Source organism: Leucopleurus acutus, assembly GCF_964270905.1.
Source record: "Leucopleurus acutus genome assembly, chromosome: 12".
Lineage (NCBI taxonomy): Eukaryota > Metazoa > Chordata > Mammalia > Artiodactyla > Delphinidae > Leucopleurus > Leucopleurus acutus.
In genome coordinates, this window is record NC_139154.1 from 74125701 (window position 1) to 74147732 (window position 22032).

A 22032-nucleotide genomic window follows, 5' to 3' on the forward strand; every position below is an offset into this window, starting at 1 on the left:
TTCACTAATATGAGTTATAGTTTGTGTGTCTTTCAGCTTGACCATTTCTTAAATCTGCCTGCTTAGCCTGGTTTCCTACTTTCTGAGGACATATGGATTTACTATACCACAAACGTAGCAATGCATAGTTGGCATTCTGCTTAATTTTTCTCTGCCAGAAGACAATGACTGAGCTAACAATTTGGATGCTACATATTACTTTTCCCATTCTACATGTCCTGTCATTTTATGCAAAGCTTTTTATGAACGTAAAGTTTTGAAACGTGCTTTCTCAATGGTTACTGTTTGTAATAGTAAAAATACCTTCTACAACAAGAGAAATTATTTTTCAAAACAAAACATTCCACAACCTGACCATCCTAATGTAGCAAACTGTTTCCTTTTTCTATATTTTCCTCGTGCTCTTAGCCACATACACCATCTTTTAATTGCTGAAGTCAAAGCCTAGATAAAATTTTTGAGTCCATGAACTAACGCCTTCCTAAAAGCTCTTCCTAAAGGCTCGCTGCTTTTGTCTTTCAGCCTGCACAGTGCTTCCATGTAGTGAACCCTGAGGGCCAAAAAGTCATTGCCTGATTAGCACTAAGGACATCCTTTTATTCCCAGGAGACAATCTCTCTCATTTTTTCGCTATGTAACCTTCGATGAAAGAAAAGGAAATATTGCTTCCTTAGAGGAAAAAGGGTCAAGGGTACGCCACTGAGGGACAGGCGTCTTCCTCTCTCTAGCTTCAGTTAGCCAGTAATATAAACAATCCCGGTATTCTAATGTACTCCCAGAGACATCTGGACTCATGTCCATTCATAATATTTTCATTGTTTCTAAAGGAAATATATGTGCAGTACATAAGAAACCCAAGTTGTTATGGGTGATGGCATTGTATTAATGGAAACTGTTAATGGATCGATTGATCTCACTCTCCAACTCCAGTTTATTTATCTTTGATCAGTCTTCATTTTAACTTATTTTATATGGGGAAACTTTAATAGCCTTGAGTAAGGGATATTTTAAGTTATGTCATTCCTTCACTGAACATCTGTGGAGTGTGCCGGGCACTTCATATACCTATAATCCAGTCCTCACAGCAGCCTCGCCTGATACTTATCAGTCTCATTTTACAGACAGGGAGATTAAGGCTCCAGGAAAGTAAAAGGACCTTGGAGCTGTGATCCTAGCCTAGAGGGGTCTGCGTGTGACTTCACAGCCTAGACAGTGCAGCATCATTTTACATCACTTCACCTGTTCTAGTGCCCCAAATAAGTATTCTACTGATAAAATAAGATGCAATCGGACATTGAGGATGAGGCCAACTTGGGACAGGTGAGCAATTATTATGTTAAAAAAAAAATCTACCAAAGGGAAATTTATGTTAAGTCTTCCTGAAGTGCCAGGCTCTGGCTCTGATGAGTTAGTTTGTCCCTCTGCAGTGTACAGTTATTGTTCCAGAGGCTGATCTCTGGTGCTGTTGGTTGGGGAGTCCCTCCAGCTAATGTCTCCTCAGCCTGGCCACCCTGGTATTGGCATTACTAAGAGTTCCAAAGAGGTAGCTCATCATTTTACTTACCAGTATTGTCAGGCTCTTCAATTAAGTATGAAGGATTTTGAAAATCTCCTTTTCAAAGAAGACTTTTTTTTTTTTTAAGAAACAGTCATGGTGAAACTAACACAAAGTCTACCCAGCAAATTGTTAACTATGCCAAATATTAAAATGTCCAGTTTATCTTCATGTGATGCAGCATGGTGCAGATAAGCCGGCTCTATACTAGCAGCCCAAGTCCCTGGAGCTCGACTTTCCCTCTGCTTGCCAAGCAGGCTGGGATTTAAGTGACTAACCTCTCTGTGGGCTCCAGTCACCTCCTCTGCAAAATGATGATGATAATGACATACCTGCCTGGGGCAAGGTGCTGTGGAAGACACCCCTGGAGGACTCTTCTGCCCTCTAAAGTCCAGGGTTTTTAACAAGTTTATTTACCCCTTTTGGGTTTTGTCAGTTACAGGGATCATTCTTTTTTTTTTTTTTTCAATTTATTTTATTGAAGTATAATTGATTCACAATGTTGTGTTCATTTCTGCTGTACAGCAAAGTGACTCAGTTATATATATATATATATATATATATATATATATATATATATACTTTTTTAATATTCTTTTCCATTATGGTTTATCACAGGATATTGAGTATAGTTATAGGGATCACTCCTAATGCTCCATTTTAAATGTGATTTCTGTAGCTTCCCACAAGTTAGACATGCTTCCCCTGGAGAGCACACTGTCCAGATCTGGCCAAGGGTGTTCTGTCAGGGTGACTGTAGGGTGAGCAATGCCAGCTCACTGCCCACTCCTCCCTATATAATGAGGCCAGGAAAGGTGCCACCCAGAGAGGTGGCATTGGGGATGGACAAGGAAGGTGTCAGAAATGGAATCTCGTATCTGTAAGGGAGTCAGTGGCCAGAAAGCCCGTTTCTAGAACTAGAGGGGAGGTTCCCTGCTTCTTTTCCTGTGACGGTCAGTTGAAGATGTCATAAGGAGTTGGGGAGATTCCACTTGCACCTCAGAAAACTGAGGTAATTGTTGGGGAACCACTTCTCGTCACCTAAGTCTGTGACCCTGCCTCAGGTACCCCAAGTCACTGGGTGAACCGCAGCTTTTTGGTTCCAATTCTGCATGTGTCCAGAAGAAACGCAGAATATTAAATGAGGAGAAATTTGAGTGGCCAAAATATGTATAGCACCTCCCCACGTTGCGACTAAAATCCTGGCTGCATCTTTATCTTGTCATTTCCCTTCTAGGCAGTGGTACCAAGCAGAAAACAACAGAAATGGAGGCAAGGTGCGTTAACAACGTGCACCAGAAAGTAGTTTCCAGATCCAAAGAGAGCAATCTGGCCTTTAATTTTAGCTACAGTTCTCTAATGATTTTTTATACCCTTTTAAACAGTGCTTTAAAGTGCTTATGTAAAGAAACTGTAACGTTAAGGTATACTAGCAGATCTTGAATGAAAGTAAATGAGATCAAATCCCCCAGGAAAGTCTAATAACAAAGTGTTACTGTTACTGTTTTCTTTTTTAAAAAAGGAAAGAAAATCCTCAATTTTATCAGAATTTAACCTACATGAATTGCAAATCTTCTGTTCGGGAATTTCAGACAAAACAGTGTTAAAGGATAAAATGTATATTCGTGGCAATACAATATGAACAGCTCTTCCAGTTTTTAAGATGGTCTCTCTAGAGCATAAAGAATATTAAGAATCTTATTACTGCAGAATCTTATTACTCTTTCCTCCAAGGAAGCAGTCCTTTAAAAAGTTATGTCCTATGACTTTTTAAAATAATTTGCTAAATGATCAGCCCCATCGATCAATCTAGCTCAGTGGTTCTCAATTGGGATCAATTTGCCCCCTCTCCCAGGGATATTTGACAATGTCTGGGGACAACCTGGGGAGGTGGTGCTACTGGCATCCAGTAGGTAGAGGACAGGGATGCTGCTAAAAAGGACAGCCCCTGACAATGAAGAATTATCCCTCCTAAAATGTCAATAGGGCTGATGCTGAGAAACCCTGATCTAGCTTATGGCATATACAATGATAAACGTCTAGGTAAGAACTAAAAACCTTTGGTATTGTCAGGTGTCCATAATTCCAACATGTTCACTTTATCTAGGGGAACATATATGGAGGTTTGACTACAGTGTTATTGAGACAATGCATATACCACTTTAAAAATGCAGCTGAGAACTTAGGCACCGCAGCATACAACAAATGCCTGGTGTTGGCAAAGTCATAATTTAGAACTATTCAGCCTTCATTTGTTTCTTTTAAATAAAACAAAAAGATCTCTAGGTTTTACGAAAATATATTAATTTTCCTTCCTTCTTTTCAAGATTGAGAAGATAGAGTGGGACGCTTGGACCTGTGTTCTGGGGCCCACCTGTGAGGGCATCTGGCCAGTGCACAGTGATGTGACTGATGTGAATGCTGCCAGTCTCACCAAAGACCATTCCCTCTTAGCCACAGGAGATGATTTTGGTTTTGTTAAGCTTTTTTCATATCCTGTCAAGGTAATATTGCATGTTTATTATATATACTTGCTCAGTCTCATTAATAACCCCAAATCTATCTGTTCTATCTAAGTGGATTTTTACATATTGAAGGAATAAGCAATCAATAGTGTAATCTACAGTACCATGGTTATTTATGCTGTATAGAAAGCTTTGTGACATTATGTTTACTAGTTTGAGTCAGAGTCTCGTGGAGTAGAATTCCTCCTTGAAAGGCCGTCAGTGGACATCAAATCCAGCATCTCACAAACTGCAAAGTAAGATTTTTCTCTACATCTTGGACTGGTGTCTTTACTAGCATACTTCTAGAGATGAAGAACTTACTACCACACAAAGCAGCCCAAGTCATTTGTTAATTGCTCCATTGTTAAAATGTTTTGCTCTATATTGAGCTGAATTTTTTCCTTTAGCCAAAGTTCTGCCTTCTGAATCATTGTTGAATGAGTCCAGTCTTCTGACAGCCTTTTCTCCAGCCTAAAAGTCTCCAATTCCTTCAGCCACTTCCCAAGTGACATGGTGTCTAGCTCCCTCCTCCCTCTAAGCATAATCCATTTTATCAAGTCCATTGACAAATTTTTTCTGTTTCTTCTTCTTTCAGTTTTATTGAGATATAACTGACATATAACACTGTAAGTTTAAGGTGTACAGCATAATGATTTGTCGTATACACCTCATGAAATGATTATCACGAAATGTTTAGTGAACATCTATCATCTAATACAGATACAAAACAACAGAAAAAGAAAAAAAAATTTTTTTCCTTGTGATGAGAACTCTTAGGATTTACTTTCTTAACAACTTTCATTATATCATACAGCAGAGTTAGCTGTAGTCATCATGTTGTACATTATGTCCCTAGTACTTATTTATCTTATAACTGGAAGTCTGTACCTATTGGCTGCCTTCGTCCAATCCCCACACACCCACCCCTCACCTCTGGTAACTACAAATGTGATCTCTTTTTCCATGAGTTTGTATATTTGTTTGTTTGTTTGTTTTGAAGTATAATTGACCTAAAACACTGTGTTTGTTCAGATATTACATTATTATTGACTGTATTCCCCACTCTGTACGTTTCATCCCCCTGACTCATTTATTTTGTAACTGGAAGTTTGTGACTCTTCATCTCCCTTGCCCATTTCAATTCCATTTTAAACCGTCTCATCTAAAACCAAATTCAGGTCCATCCAGGTTGCTGCAAATGGCAGTATTTCATTCTTCTTAATGGCTGGATAATATTCCATTGTATACATGTGCCACATCTTCTTTACCCATTCATCTGTCAGTGGACATTTAGGTTGCTTCCATGTCCTGGCTATTGTAAACAGCACTGCAATGAATATTGGGGTGCATGTGTCCTTTCAAACCATGTTTTTCTCTGGATATATGCCCAGGAGTAGGATTGCTAGATCATATGGTAGCTCTATTTTTAATTTCTTAAGGAACCTGCATAGTGGCTGTACACCTGAAAGTAGCACAACATAGTTAATCAACTATACTCCAATATAAAATAAAAATTAAATAAAATAAAACCAAATTTGGTGATTCAGATGCAATCTGACCAGCTCAGGGTACAGTAGGACTCATCTTCTTGTTTTGATTTTATTTTTGCATTAAAACAAACTTAAGATGGCATCAACTCTTTTGGCTGCCATACCACACAACTGAATCGTAGATGTTATTCCCCCAAATGTTAAGGTTATCCCCTATCTTGGACTTATACAATTGATTTTCTAAAATCTGAGTAAGTACAGAACTTTGTATTTGTACCAAATAAGATATATCTTATTTATTTTCCCTAGTTCCAGCCTGTCAACATCTTTGAAATACCTTTTCAAAGTATTTGCTTTCCCTTCCAGCATCCTCTGATTTCACAAGTGTGAGTTCCAAATCATGGAAAGAAAAAGACAGAACTAAACACCACCACCACCAAGAGCCCCCATTCATTTTGGCATTCTATTCATTAATGTACACATATCAGTAACAGACATTTAAATCTGTCTGACCATATCCTCATGGAGATCACATTTCTGTCTCTAATCCAGCAAGACATCATTAAAACTTAGATGTCCTGCTGAAAGCCAGATTGTGTTGCTGGTATCCCTAATCTCTCCTAATACACAAACCAATAAAAGATAAGCAGTTAGTTCACAGTGAACCCCTGTTGCTGCCTAGTCATCATTACTTCCTTTTCCAAGTGCTTATCAACCTTGTGTGTAATAATTCACCCTAGAATTTTCCAGGGATTGCATCAACTCATGAATCAGTATTTGCCAGAGTCTACTTGTTTTCCCTTTTGGATACAGGAACCTATTTTATTGGATGCCGCCTCTCCTGGTTTCTAAACTCTCAGCTATTACTGACCTTATTTCTGTGGTCACATTTAAACGTGTCTGTACTCAAGGGCAGGAGCTCTCTTTGTCCCTTTCTGGTTTGAAGAGCGTTCCCTTTAATAGAGGACATCATTAAATGCTACACATGCTTTCTGTTCATATTAAACCATCTGATGTAAGAAGTGTTCCTAACTTTTCTCTCTTTTTCTTCTAGCCCTAAGTACATCCTTTTTTTTTTATTTCCAATAGTTCACTTTATATTTTTAAAATAATTTTTTAACATCTTTATTGAAGCATAATTGCTTTACAATGTTGTGTTAGTTTCTGCTGTATAACAAAGTGAATCAGCTATACATATACATATATCCCCATATCCCCTCCCTCTTGCGTCTCCCCCCCATCCCACCCCTCTAGGTGGTCACAAAGCACCGAGCTGATCTCCCTGTGCTATGCAGCTGCTTCCCACTAGCTATCTATTTTACATTTGGTAGTGTATATATGTCAACGCTACTCTCTCACTTCGTCCCAGCTTACCCTTCCCCCTCCCCATGTCCTCAAGTCCATTCTCTACGTCTGCGTCTTTATTCCTGTCCTGCCCCTAAATTCATCAGAACCACTTTTTTTCTTTTTTTTTAGATTCCATATATATGTGTTAGCATATGGTATTTGTTTTTCTCTTTCTGACCTACTTCATTCTGTATGATAGACTCTAGGTCCATCCACCTCACTACAAATAACTCAATTTTGTTTCTTTTTATGGCTGAGTAATATTTCATTGTATATATGTGCCACATCTTCTTCATCCATTCATCTGTCAATGGACACTTAGGTTGCTTCCATGTCCTGGCTATTGTAAATAGAGCTGCAGTGAACATTGTGGTACATGTCTCTTTTTGAATTATGGTTTTCTCAGGGTATATGCCCAGTAGTGGGATTGCTGGGTCATATGGTAATTCTGTTTTTAGTTTTTTAAGGAAACTCCATACTGTTCTCCATAGTGGCTGTATCAATTTACATTCCCACCAACAGTACAAGAGGGTTCCCTTTCTCCCCACCCTCTCCAGCATTTATTGTTCGTAGATTTTTTGATGATGGCCATTCTGACCGGTGTGAGGTGATACCTCATTGTAGTTTTGATTTGCATTTCTCTAATGATTAATGATGTTGAGCATCCTTTCATGTGTTTGTTGGCAATCTGTATATCTTCTTTGGAGAAATGTCTATTTAGGTCTGCCCATGTTTGCATTGGGTTGATTGTTTTTTTGATATTGAGCTGCATGCGCTGCTTATATATTTTGGAGATTAATCCTTTGTTAGTTGCTTCATTTGCAAATATTTTCTCCCATTCTGAGTGTTGTCTTTTCATCTTGTTTATGGTTTCCTTTGCTGTGCAAAAGCTTTTAAGTTTCTTTAGGTCCCATTTGTTTATTTTTATTTCCATTTCTCTAGGAGGTGGGTCAAAAAGGATCTTGCTGTGATTTATGTCATAGAGTGTTCTGTCTATATTTTCCTCTAAGAGTTGTATAGTGTCTGGCATTACATTTAGGTCTTTAATCCATTCTGAGTTTATTTTTATGTATGGTGTTAGGAAGTGTTCTAATTTCGTTCTTTCACATGTAGCTGTCCAGTTTTCCCAGCACCACTTATTGAAGAGGCTGTCTTTTCTCCATTGTATATTCTTGCCTCCTTTATCAAAGATAAGGTGACCATATGTGCATGGGTTCACATCTTTAAAATCCTTTTCAGTTGTCTTAGTTTTTGACTTTTGCTTTCTTGAAACGGTACTAAAGTTGTGTGTAGAAGACTTTTGTGTTCATCCCTGGTTTTTTGCTCCAGCTACCACTTCAGCCACCTTGGTTTCTTTAGAAGCCTTCCTCTTTCCTTCTTCATTTGTTAGAATCTCATCAGATTATCATTTTGGGTAGCCTTTTCTAACATACACTTATGATTATGTCCAGTGTTCCCTTCATTGTCCATCCCTAATCCCAAAGCCATCTGGTAGCCTTCTCCCAATGACTCATCACTTTACTGTCACCTATCAGCCCTTCCTATTTGATAAGAACTCAGTTCTGTGTAGCAATTCCTCACTATTTCTACATTTTTTGAATCGAGACTGCTAGCAGGACAAGTCAAGAAGTTAGTGATACCCTGGTTTTAGTGGACTCAGGTTTGGGCAGGTGTTTAGATACCTGAAATCCCCACGGTACTACTGCATCTTGCTCCTGAGCTAGATTTAGTGTTGGTCTTGGGAGTTCATCATCCACATCCCCAGCCTGAGCAGGAGGGCTGTCTATCTATCGCAGTAATTTCAAGCTGTGTTCTTCCGCCTCCCAGAGCTCCAGGAAGGCTCCTCAGGGACAACCCCAGAAAACAAGGTAGGGGCTCTGGGGCCCCACTCCTGCTCCAACCAGAGTCACTCTGTGTTTTTGTATTTTGTACATTGAACTTCTGTGTAAGATTTTTTCCAAGATTTTGTTATGAAAATTTTCAAGCATACAGGTAAGATGAAAGAATGATACAGTGAACTCCCAGAAACCCACCACTTAGATTCTGTGGCTCATAGTAAATTGTTGACATCAGGATACTTACCCCTAACTGTTTCAACTTACATATCATTACCTAGGGTTCAATATCTTTTTAGTATTTTTTAAGTAAAATTTATGTATAGTTGAGATACACCAATTTTTTTTTTTTTTTTTTTTTTTGCGGTACGCGGGCCTCTCACTGTTGTGGCGTCTCCCGTTGCGGAGCACAGGCTCTGGACGCGCAGGCCCAGCGGCCATGGCTCATGGGCCCAGCCGCTCCGCGGCACATGGGATCCTCCCGGACTGGGGCACAAACCTGTGTTCCCTGCATCGGCAGGCGGAGTCCCAACCACTGCGCCACCAGGGAAGCCCCAAGATGCACCAATTTTAAGGTTCCTTTTGATGAGCCTTGACAAACATATACATCTGTATAATCCAAACACCTCTCAAGATATAGAATATTATCATCACCCCAGGAGGTGTCCTCATGCTAACTTCTGGGTCAATCCCCACCCCCACTCCACCCTCAGATGAAAAAAACGATTCCAATGTTTTTTACCATAGATTAGTTTTCCCTGTTTCAGAACTTCATATAAATGGGATGATCAATTAGGAACCATTTTGTTTCTGGCTTCTTTCACTCAGATAATGTTTCTGAGATTTTTTCATGTTGTGTGTAACAATAATCCTTTCCTTTTTTAGCTGAGTGGAATTCCATTGTGTGGATATAGCAGAGTTTGTTTATCCACACAGCTGTTGGTGAATACAGGCTTTTCCCATGTTTGGTTATAATGAAGCTGCTATAAACATTTTTGGGTAAATCTCTATGGACATATATTTTCTTTCTTTTAAATAAATATATAGGAGTGGAATTTCTGGGTTATTGGGAAAAATGTGTGTTTAACTTTTTAAGAAACTGCCAGATCTTTTTCCAAAACGATTGTATCATTTTACGTTTTCACCAAAAATGTAAGAGATTTCCAGTTGATAATTCAGTGTTGTCAGACTTGTAAAATTTAGCTGTCCTGAGGAGTAGATAGTGTGATCTTACTGTGTTTGTAACTTACATTTTCCTGATGACTAATCATGCTAAGCACTTTTTCGTTTGCTTATTGGTCATTTGTGAAGTGTTTGTACAAATCTTTTGTCCACTATTTTACATTGGATTGTTTCTCTTTTTATTCTTGAGTTCTACTGTGTAAGATTTGATTGAAGAAAAAATTTCATAATTTAAAAGCATTTGAATATCACTAACCCATATAAACCACTTTGATAGTATCACTTCTCTCCTTCTTTTTTTTCCATCTGATTTTCCTGGCACTCTTTCCCTCCCAAATTCATGGACCCAGGCTGATGAACATTTCTAGCTGTACAGTCACTCCTCCAATGCTCTGTGTGTGTTGGCCACACTTCACCCTCTGTTATGGACTGAATGTTTGCATCCCTGCCAAAGTTCATATGTTGAAGCCCTAACATCCAGTGTGACTGGATATGTAGAGAGGGCATTTACAGAAGTAATTAAGGTAAAATGAGGTCATAAGTGTGGGACCCTGATCCAATAGGATTAGTGTCCTTATAAGAAGAGACACCAATGAGCTCACTCCCTCTCCCCATGCACACTCACACTGAGGAAAGGCTAGATAGGAACTTTCTATGTGCTCAATATAAGGGGTCCACAAGCCAGTGGGAGAGCCCACACCAGAAGCCAAATTGGCTGGCACCTTGATCTTAAACTTCCCAGCCTGCAGAACCATGAGAAATAAATAGCTGTTGTTTAAGCCACCCAACATGTGGATTTTTTTTATGGCAGACTAAGACAGCATCCCACTGCAGTGTTCTAGCACTGAATACCATGTCACCAAGTCTTGGTGATGCCTATGAGACTGTATTATCATCATGTAGATCTTTGTCCAAAATTCAAGTTCCATTTGTTAGAGTCTAATGTCATGTCTTCTTCTTAACCCTTTTCCTTGTTCTCCTTTCCTATGAGTTACTAGATCTCTCTTCCAGGCATTTTTCAATCCATGACAAACGTAAGTCCTTATATATGCAGTTTTACAGTTTAAAATCTCAGTGTGAGTATTAGTCCCCTGATAATCACATTGTTTCCAGCATCCATAAGATAGACTCTCCTTTGGGCTTCCCTGGTGGCGCAGTGGTTGAGAGCCTACCTGCCGATGCAGGGGACACGGGTTCGTGCCCTGGTCCGGGAAGATCCCACGTGCCGTGGAGCGGCTGGGCCTGTGAGCCATGGCCGCTGAGCCTGTGCGTCCAGAGCCTGTGCTCCACAACGGGAGAGGCCACAGCAGTGAGAGGCCCGTGTACTGAAAAAAAAAAAAAAAAAGATAGACTCTCCTTTGTCAGAGCCCACCCATTTGTCCAGTACCTTCAACCACATCCCAGAAAACCTGATGCTGTCCTTTAACTCCATCTGTGTAGCTAGCCGATTGCTTTCCATAGCCTGCCTTCCTTTCCAATGCTGTTCCCCTTCACTCTATCAGAGAGGTTAAAATACCACCATGTCATTTACATTTTTTATTTTATTTTTTTAACATCTTTATTGGAGTATAATTACTTTACAATGGTGTGTTAGTCTCTGTTTTATAACAAAGTGGATCAGCTATACATATACATATATCCCCATATCTCCTCCTTCTTGCATCTCCCATCCTCCCTATCCCACCCCTCTAGGTGGTCACAAAGCACCGAGCTGATCTCCCTGTGCTATGCAGCTGCTTCCTACTAGCTATCTATTTTACATTTGGTAGTGTATATATGTCCATGCCACTCTCTGACTTCGTCCCAGCCCACCCTTCCCACTCCCCATGTCCTCAAGTCCATTCTCTACTTTTACGTCTTTATTCCTATCCTGACCCTAGGTTCTTCAGCACCATTTTTTCTTTTTTTTTTAGATTCCATATATATGTGTTATCATACGGTATTTGTTTCTCTCTTTCTGACTTACTTCACTCTATATGACAGACTCTAGGTCCAGCCACCTCACTACAAATAACTCAATTTCGTTTCTTTTTATGGCTGAGTAATATTCCATTGTATATATGTGCCACATCTTCTTTATCCATTCATCTGTCGATGGACACTTAGGTTGCTTCCATGTCCTGGCTGTTGTAAAATAGAGCTGCAGTGAACATAGTGGTACATGACTCTTTTTGAATTATGGTTTTCTCAGGGTATGTGCCCAGTAGTGGGATTGCTGGGTTGTATGGTAGCTCTATTTTTAGTTTTTTAAGGAACCTCCATACTGTTCTTCATAGTGGCTGTATCAGTTTACATTCCCATACATTTTTAAAATCCACCCTCAAGTTGTTAAGTTGCCTTCTCAGAATGTCAAAGTCTCTAGAGAGTGGTTCTTCAGAGAAGAACCTTGTACGTAAAATTTTACAGACAGAGAAACTATATGTAAAATGTTGTGAACGTGGGGAAAGGGTACATAAGCTTTCATCAGATTCTCAGGAATTTCTCACCTAAAAGCAGTTAACAACCAGCACTCTGGAGACATATTCTAGATTCTCTTTTCTTTCATGACCCAATGGAAGAGGAAGGTTGTGGTAGTGAGTCCTGATGGGTGTTACAAAAATGCATAGTTTGGCGTGATGACCCAGAAAGACAGCTCATCTGACCTGCTGTGCCAGGTCTCCAGGAGACTCCGTCCATAGGCCCTCAGGGAACCACCAAACACCCTGCTCCTGGGGGAGCAGCTAGCTTCCTGGAACCTTCTAGTAACTGTGAATTCCCATTATTGTTCTGTGGAGCAGTGATCTTGTTTCCTATTCTGAGAATCTTGAATCATCTTTGTTAAACAGCTTCCGTGACTTAGACCTTTTCCCTCTTTCTTTTTCTCCTGTGTGGCACTTTCTTTTGCCCTCTGCTACCTAACTCTGATCACTTTAGAACATTTTTAACTTCGTATTTTTCTTTTGCGTTCCTTCTGTCCTGTCTAGACGTAGGAGTATAAAGAGGCATTTCTCAAGCTCTTTCACTTTCTCCTCTTCTCAAGAGACCAGCTTACATTTGTAGTTGATAAAATGGGTCAGTTCCCGCTTCCAGGAGGAAGACCAGCAGGACACATGGCTGTAGCCACTCTGACCGTCCTCTTTGTTTCCATGCCTTCTGGATCTCACGTGGTCACACAGTTGTTTCCCTTGGAAATCCTTACTTTGCTCTGCCTATTCTCTAGCAAATAGTGGCTCTGGAGGGCTTCCTAGAAATGCTGCCTGCCTGCTTGCTCCCCTAATCTTTCTAGACTTAGTACTCTCCCGAGGGGTGGGCACTTCCACTCTGCTGTCAGCTAGGGGTCAGCCAGATACACAGAGATCTTGACCAAGAGTATTTCAAAGTCACGCACTCCCCTGCCTCTGTCTCCTGCCACGCCTCTGGGCTGGTTTCAGGTTTCCCAGCATGCCCGTCCAAAACCGTCTGGAAGCCTCTTGTCAATGATTGAATAAAGTTTTCATCTGAGACACCAGTGGCCCTCCCGTGACCTCAGAAAGTGCATGCAGCGTCCCACGTTGCATAAGGTATTCCCTGGGAGTCACTGAGAGGATAGAAAAACTCTGCCTCTCTCAGTGGCTCCTGCTGGAGCTGTTTTTGCCAGGCTGTGGCTCGTGTGTCAAAAATGGAAGCTGGTCTCTGGTGCCAGCATGGGCTTCTCACCGCTTGTCAGGTCTGCACCGGGGTGAGCAGCTGAAGGATGAGCAACCCTCATCCCTCCCCACTGGGGTGGTGTGACCTGGGTGCCACTCTGAAGAGCTTTCAGTAGTGACTGACAAACTGGGTTCCGTTTACTTGGTTACGTTTGTTTAAAAAGGAGCTTACTTTGTTTTTTTGGTGTTTTTTAAGGTGCCATGTCAACTCGTTTATTAATTGGATTTTTCAGTTCATGTCTTTATTTTGAGGGGGGTTGATGATGTTTGTTTTTTCCTTTTTCTTTGAGGTTACTTTGTTTTAACATCAATTACTTGAGTGTTTCTAGTGTTAGGAATTGTTTCCAGTGTCTGTGGCAGAAACTGTTGAGTTCGTTTTAAACCTTAACTTGCTGCCCCAGGATCATAAGAAGGCCCTTGCTCTTCTGTCACAGCCTGGGCTGTGGTACAAAACCCACTGTGGGGGATGACCAGGGAGACATTTCTGATCTCTAATTTCAACCAGACTTGCCATCAGGAGTTTGCACTAGAGACCTATGGAGAATGCACATTTGATACTTGAGAGGAGCAGAAACAAGCTTTTTATACTTTCTTAGGCTCCTTCCAGAAGTAGGTTCTGTAGCTTGCATTTTATTCATTCCCTCACAGACTATCTGTTGAGGACCTACGAGGCAGGAAATGCTTTAGGGAAGAAAGAGAGCTAATCCCTGCCCTCGCAGAGCTTACTCTCTAGAAAAATATAGGGAAATTACTACTTACATGAATCGTTTCCTTTGTATCCAGTGGAAACTACTCCAGAGAGTAACAGGGATGAAATAGTCCAGAAACAGGAATAATGAGACTCCCAGTGGGGTCATCGCCACTTTCCGGCTTTGCAGGGCCAGCACGCGAGATTCAAGAGGTACGTGGGGCACAGTGCCCACGTCACCAACGTGAGATGGCTGCACAATGACTCTGTGCTGCTCACGGTGGGCGGTGCCGACACGGCCCTGATGATCTGGACGAGGGAGTTTGTGGGGACCCAGGAGAGCAAGCTGGCGGACAGTGAGGAGTCGGACACTGACGCAGAGGAGGATGGAGGTGAGCCCAGTGGCTGGCGCCGGCCACGCCTTCCTCCACACCTGCTCCCGCACCACCGCAAACCAACTCTGCTCCCTTCCCGTGTCTTTCTGTTCGAGGCTATGACAGTGACGTTGCTAGAGAAAAGGCCGTCGATTACACCACCAAGATCTGTGCTGTGAGCATCAGGGAGATGGAAGGCACCAAACCACACCAGCAGATGAAAGAAGTTTCAGTGGAAGAAAGGTATGGTGTTGCCAGGTTTGCTTGCATTTATTACACTTGACAAGAAACTCGTTGAAAGCAGAGTGCATTTTCTTTGCACTCAAAGTTGCTACTTAAGCTAGTCTCTATTTATGTATATGCACAGAGTCTTAACCAGCACACAGGCTTAAGCTGAGGGAAACTGCCCACAGCCTTTAATGTGAGGAGAGGGCGGGTTACACTTTGCAGAAGTTGTTTATGGAAAATGACTTGATTAGACACGAGATTTGGTTAGGCCAGGCTTCCCTTTGCCTAGAGAGGATGTCAGGGCAGCCCAAACCTGTCCTGAATGTGATGGCTGATGGGGGAGCATGCTGACTGGGGAGGTGGGGGGAAGGCAGGCTTCTAAGGCCTAGGAGGAATATCTGTGGATTGTGAGAAATAATCTTCCGTTCTGCCCAGAGTCTGTGCATTACACCGTATCACTTGGTGTGCCTTCTCTTATGTGTCTTCACCTGCCTAGATGTGTTCAGGCGTGTCTGACCATTCCAGGCCTAACCAATTTGATTTTGTTGCTGTGGATCCCCTGTGTAGAAAGGGTTTCTGGTATTATTTTGGTGTGCTTTCTGATGTGCTACTGTAAGTATTGATGAAACACTTTAGCATTTCTAAAAAACAAACAAAAACTCATAATTACTACAATTACTTGATTTACCATATTCATACTAAGGAGGATAAATATTGAATAAAAACTCTAACATCTAAAGAGAATTTCATGGATCTCAAAGATGTTTAAGAATTCTCTGTGGGCTCTTTCCACTGACATGGGTTCAGTGTTCACATGTACCCTGGTCCCATGATGTATAATTAGTGCAGTTCAAGTTGTTTTTTGCATTCAGCATGGCTTTCTGCCTAATAAGTATTTACTAAATCTAATCTATCACCTTTTACTATTAGGTGGAAATTTAAATACAAAGAAATAAAATGTCATTTCTCCTCTTGCTTCAGTTTAGTGCCAGATGTTAAAATAACATAAAATAAATGGTGGGTGTGCTACAGGCAAGAAGATTGAATTGATGCAAAAAAACAAAAAAACCCTAATTCTTCCCTAGCATCTTTGTTAAATGTTACTATGAGGGTTCAGAGTTCTCTTTTAATAAAAAAAAAAAAAAAAGATTTTTCTGCAGTAGTCTGTAAGTTATAGTTTATTTTGCTTGCGACATGGTATTTTAGTGGCCACAAAGGGGAAATATTTTTAAAGGAACTAATTCTAAGAATAAAGAAAGAAAATTTTTTAAAAATCATATGCACCTAAGTACATGAATAAGCTTCCCACTTAAATAATCCACTCTAAAATAAACATTTGGCCTAAATTACACATTCTTTAGAAAAAAAAATACCCAACCTTTCCAGTTCCACATAACATTATGAAATGAGTTGACTTGGCTATTATTCCAAGGTTGTTTCTGGCTGCTTGCTACAACGCAGTGATTCATCATGCTGAGATTTAGACTGGCCACTAAGATACAGAAATCTAATCACATTCCTAAATCCAAACACTGCAGCTAGTTTCTAACCTAAAATAAGGTTCACCTGAACCTCTCTTGGCCTTGGTGTCTCTTTGGGCAGGTCTGTAAAAATCTCATACCTGCCCAATTTAGGAAGAGGTAAGAAACGTGAAGATAGAGAGGACCCTAAGAATTTTCAGTCTTAAAATGCAGAATTTTGAAGCTCCCTCATTTTCTTCATCACACAAGGTCATCATAGATTAGCATACACAGGATTGACTTTTTTTTAATATGAAAGAAAAAATGCTTCATAGTGTTATGAGGTACAGGGGTAGGCATTTCACCACTTTACTGGCATTTAAAAAAATAATTCACACCAGGGTGTGTGAGTAAAACATGCAGTGAAGAATACAGTTTTAAGATATAAATACAGGGTCCAAAGGAATAGTCAAGCCTTTTCTATACATAGCAATGTCTTCGATAACTTAAAGAAGCCTTGACAGCATCAGTTCCCAGAGGGGACTGTAACCATAGAGCAGGATGCCAGCTGCACAGCATGCTGGGAGCTAAGCAGGACCACACCAGGAATGGGCGAGGGGAGAAGGAGTAGTAAGTGGTGTCTGAGTTAGCAGCCTCCATTGTCATGAGTCAGTTCCTAATCAGAACTGAAAACAAGCAGTCTCCTCCAATCCTTGTCAGTAATTTTAGGGAAGCTTGAACCTCAGAGATAGGACTGTGGGCAGCTTCCAACCTGCAAAAGAAAGGGGTGCCAGGCGAGGCAGACATTCAGAGAATTTGTGAGAAAGCACAAATGAGAGAGGGAACGTGGGGCAGGGCCAAGCCCTTGGGGTAGGGGGGACTCCAAACAATAAGTCAGGCAGACAGCTTCCCTGAGTCCTCCACCTGGAGCGCAAAATGGGCTCCACAGACTCCAGCATGCCAGGCGTGAGAGAGAGGCAGATGCTCAGCATCTCAGACGTCAGGTGCAGGGGGCCAGGCATCAAACACCCAGGTTCTCCCTGGGAATATTCGCGACTGTCAACCTTGACACTGCTCCCTTTGACTATTTCAAGCCCTACTGACCAGGGACTGTCCTTGACCTTCCCTTCATTGTTCCCTTCTGTGTAGACCTGCAGATACCTGGGTGCCTGTTCTACGTACCTGTGCCGAGGCATGCACCAATAAGACTAATGGGAGACAAATACTTGAGGACCACAGGAGATATGAGCTTGGAACACCCACTCAGCGCAGGGACTTATTTTGCCTCCTACCAATGTTGCAGGCAGTTCTACTTCTGGTTTAAATCCCTTTCCACATTAGAACCTGTGAGATGAGTGTGGCATCTGTCATATTGAGAACAGTGCCTTGAAGGCAGCTGCACATTATGTATCAATCAGTTTTTAAGCAACTGAATCCCTACTTCCTAAAATTTATGATAGTCATAGATTGTTTCTAATTAGACTCATTTGATTTTTAAGTAGCTGGAAGGCTTTTGATTACGCTTTTTTGTATAATTCTAACACACTGTGAGTTCTTATTCTTCAGAAGCCATACGATCTTCAGTTTCAGTCTTTCAACAGGTGGGAAAGTTGAGAGAAATGTGTAATTGCTCTCAAAAGAATACGAGGCTACACCTACCAGTATGCAGTCCCTTCCAGGTGCTTACCGAGCATGCTGGTCCCCCACTTCAGCTTTGCTCTAGCACGCCAGACTGTCTTGCTTCCTTGACCCAGCCACACCTGTCCAGCTAGCACCTAGCCTTGCGTGAACTGTTGGGTCATCCTGGTGCTCAGCAGCCATCTGTGGCATTTATGTGGCTGAGGAAGGTCAGGAAGTCTTTTCCATCGTCAGGAATCCACGCTTCCAGAACCTTGTCTAGTGCTCAGAATGCACGCTCATCTTTGGTGTTCCTGTCCCAAGCAGGGAATCTGGTCTCTATTGAGTGCACATTAGTTTGTTACCCATAACTACTAGAGATTGCTTAAATTATTGTAGACCTGAAATAGAAAAAAGTAGGCTCAAAAAGTCATAAGGTTATATGGATATTTTAAATGTAGCTTTTTTTTGCTTTGTTTGAATAGGAGCTTTTTCCTGTCTTTGCACCATGTTATATATTGTATTTCTAAAGAATGCATTGGATACTCTTATCTAAAACTTCAGAAATCTTTCTTTTCTGGTTTCGATTCTTGGCTCAGGCTCCCCTAGAGTTGGCTTCAAAGAATATATAAATGTAAGACAACTAATATCTTAGATAGAATTTCATAAAAGTGGTAGACAGTGAAAGGAATAACCTAAGTCTTTCACACTTGGCCTAAACTCTGTGTCAATTGTGACCCCAGCAAGAAAGAAAGATACTCTGAAAAGGAAGTAATTTGGGGAGAGCTTAATGAAGGGACTGTTAGCAAAGGTGTGGGCAGGATTAAAAGAAACAATAGGGGGGCTTCCCTGGTGGCACAGTTGTTAAGAATCCGCCTGCCAATGCAGGGGACACGGGTTTGAGCCCTGGTCCAGGAAGATCCCACATGCCACGGAGCAACTAAGCCCGTGCACCACAACTACTGAGCCCACGTGCCACACAGCTCCTGAAGCCTGTGTGCCTAGAGCCCGTGCTCTGCAACAAGAGAAGCCACTGCAATGAGAAGCCCTTGCACCGCAACAAAGAGTAGCCCCCGCTTACTGCATCTAGAGAAAGCCCACACGCAGCAACGAAGACCCAACACAGCCAAAAGATCAAATAATAAAATAAATTAAAAAAAAAAAAGAAAAGAAACAATAGGGATGGGGTAGCACCTTGGGGATAGTAAGTCATTACCATCCCAGGGACAGAAGGGGCAAGTGCAGGAAGCTCTTGCCAGACGTGGAGAAGGTAGCTGTGGGAGCAATCCACCTTACAGGAGCTGAGACCTGACGGGGAGGGTTGAAGGTAACTAACGTGAGTCCCAGCAAGGAGGTACTGAAGGAATAGATGCCTCGATTGCATTCTCCTCTCACTCACTAATCTTCTACTGGTGCCTCTCTTTAGCTGAATCCAGTCAGAACCTGAAGGGCAAGACAGTCCATTGAAAGAGTCCACAACAGCCCAGCCATGGAGGGCACAGAACAGGAGAGAACGGTGGAGGGTAGATTTTGGAAGGGCACATGGAAAATATCGGCTCATTCTTAAATTTTTTTCCTAACGGAAACTGGTGTTATTATCACAGAAGAGAACTTCAGGCCATTTTAATATTGAACAGTAATTACTATCCTTTGTAAATGCCTTTGAATATGTAAAGGTGTTTATCACCTAATATTATAACTGTATATATACAATCAAAGATGCCAGTAAATACAGCCAAATCAATATCAAGAATTATTAGAGACACTTAAAACTTTACCTAATTTAAGTGGGACAGTCTTGATGAGCCATAGTTTTTACACCACTGTCTAGGAGTGCCTCAAGAATCAACTCATAGGGGCTTCCCTGGTGGTGCAGTGGTTGAGAGTCCGCCTGCCGATGCGGGGGACATGGGTTCGTGCCCCGGTCTGGGAAGGTCCCACATGCCGCGGAGCGGCTGGGCCCGTGAGCCATGGCCGTTGAGCCTGCGCGTCCGGAGCCTGCGCTCCGCAACGGGAGAGGCCACAGCAGTGAGAGGCCCGCGTACCGCAAAAAAAAAAAAAAAAAAAAAAAAAAAGAATCAACTCATAAAAGATGAGAACTATAAAATCAATATTTTATAAAATCAGTATTTTGTAGTCACATTGTATATTTATATTCCACAGTATCTTTTTTTGCATTATTTTATTTATTTTTTTAATAGATCTTTATTGGAGTGTAATTGCTTCACAATACTGTTTTAGTTTCTGTTGCACAACAAAGCGAATCAGCCATATGCATACGCATGTCCCCATATCTGCTCCCTCTTGAGCCTCCCTCCCATCCTCTCTATCCCACCCCTCTAGGTCATCGCGCAGAACACCAAGCCAATCTCCCTGCGCTATGCTGCTGCTTCCCACCAGCCAACTATTTTACACTCGGTAGTGTATATATGTCGTTGCTACTCTCACTTTCCCCCAGCTTTCCCCTCCCACCCCAAGTCCTCAAGTCCATTCTCTATGTCTACCTCTTTATTCCTGCCCTGAAACTAGATTCATCAGTACCATTTTTTTTTTGGTTCCATATATATGCGTTAGTGTGCGGTATTTGTTTTTCTCTTTCTGACTTACTTCACTCTGTATGACAGACTCTAGGTCCATCCACCTCACTACAAATAACTCAGTTTCATTTCTTTTTCTGGCTGAGTAATATTCCATTGTATATATGTGCCACATCTTTATCCATTCATCTGTCAGTGGACATTTAGATTGGTTCCATGTCCTTGCTATTGCAGATAGTGCTGCAGTGAACATTGTGGTACATGTCTCTTTTTGAATTATGGTTTTCTCAGGGTATATGCCCAGTAGTGGGATTGCTGGGTCATATGGTAGTTCTCTTTTTAGTTTTTTAAGGAACCCACATACTGTTTTCCGTAGTGGTTGTATCAATTTACATTCCCACCAGCAGTGCAGAAGGGTTCCCTTTTCACCACACCCTTTCCAGCATTTATTGTTTCTAGCTTTTTTGATAATGGCCATTCTGACTGGTGTGAGGTGATACCTCATTGTAGTTTTGATTTGCATTTCTCTAATAATTAGTGATGTTGAGCATCTTTTCATGTGCCTCTTGGCCATCTGTATGTCTTCCTTGGTGAAATGTCTATTTAGGTCTTCCACCCATTTTTTAACTGGATTTTTTGTTTTTTGATGTTGAGCTCCATGAGCTGTTTGTATATTTTGGAGATTAATCCTTTGTCTGTTGTTACATTTGCAAATATTTTCTCCCATTCTGAGGGTTGTCTTTTCGTCTTGTTTATGGTTTCCTTTGCTGTGCAAAAGCTTTTAAGTTTAATTAAGTCCCATTTGTTTATTTTTGTTTTTATTTCCGTTACTCTAGGAGGTTCCACAGTATCTTTAAAAATAGTGTTTAAACATCTTTGGTCCATCTCCAGAGATTTGTAATTTCACATTAAGACAAAAAAACAGAAGTTAGAAACTTAAAACTATAGAAATGTTTGGTACCAATATCCGTTTTCTTGTATGGATCAAAATACCATGCAACCCCGGTTTTGCCTCCTGTGGTAACTGGGTGATGACCACAGAAATGAATCACAAAAGCATTTTCTTAATTTCTAGATAGGATCTAATAATAACTCCAAATGTGGGATATGGTCTTTTATTAAAATCCAAATATGGGGCTCCCCTGGTGGCACAGTGGTTAGGAATCCACCTGCTAATGCAGAGGACAGAGGTTCGAGCCCTGGTCCAGGAAGATCCCACATGCCACAGAGCAACTAAGCCTGTGTGCCACAACTACTGAGCCTGCACTCTAGAGCCCGTGAGCTACAACTACTGAGCCTGTGTGTCACAACTACTGAAGCCTGTGTGCCTAGAGTCCGTGCTCCACAACAAGAGAAGCCATTTCAATGAGAAGCCCACGCACTGCAATGAAGATTAGCCCTCGCTCACCACAACTAGATAAAGCCCATGCGGCAACGAAGAACCAACACAGGCAAAAATAAAATAAATAAAAATTAAAAAATAACTTAAAAAAAACATTAATTAAAAAAAAATCCAAATATGCTGACCAGCCATTAGTCTTCCTAGT

At 41.3% G+C, this 22032-nt stretch overlaps 1 protein-coding gene across 1 annotated transcript in view; it reads left to right on the forward strand.

Annotated features, from left to right (window-relative positions):
- The window catches only part of EML6 (EMAP like 6), a gene marked incomplete at both ends in the record, with an annotated part of 303253 nt that overhangs the window by 240656 nt on the left and 40565 nt on the right, over window positions 1-22032 (forward strand). The window contains 3 exons of the mRNA XM_082851443.1: window positions 3883-4059; window positions 14460-14661; window positions 14760-14886. Coding sequence (XP_082707569.1) covers window positions 3883-4059; window positions 14460-14661; window positions 14760-14886 — 506 coding nt within the window. The remainder of the gene's footprint in view (window positions 1-3882; window positions 4060-14459; window positions 14662-14759; window positions 14887-22032) is intronic.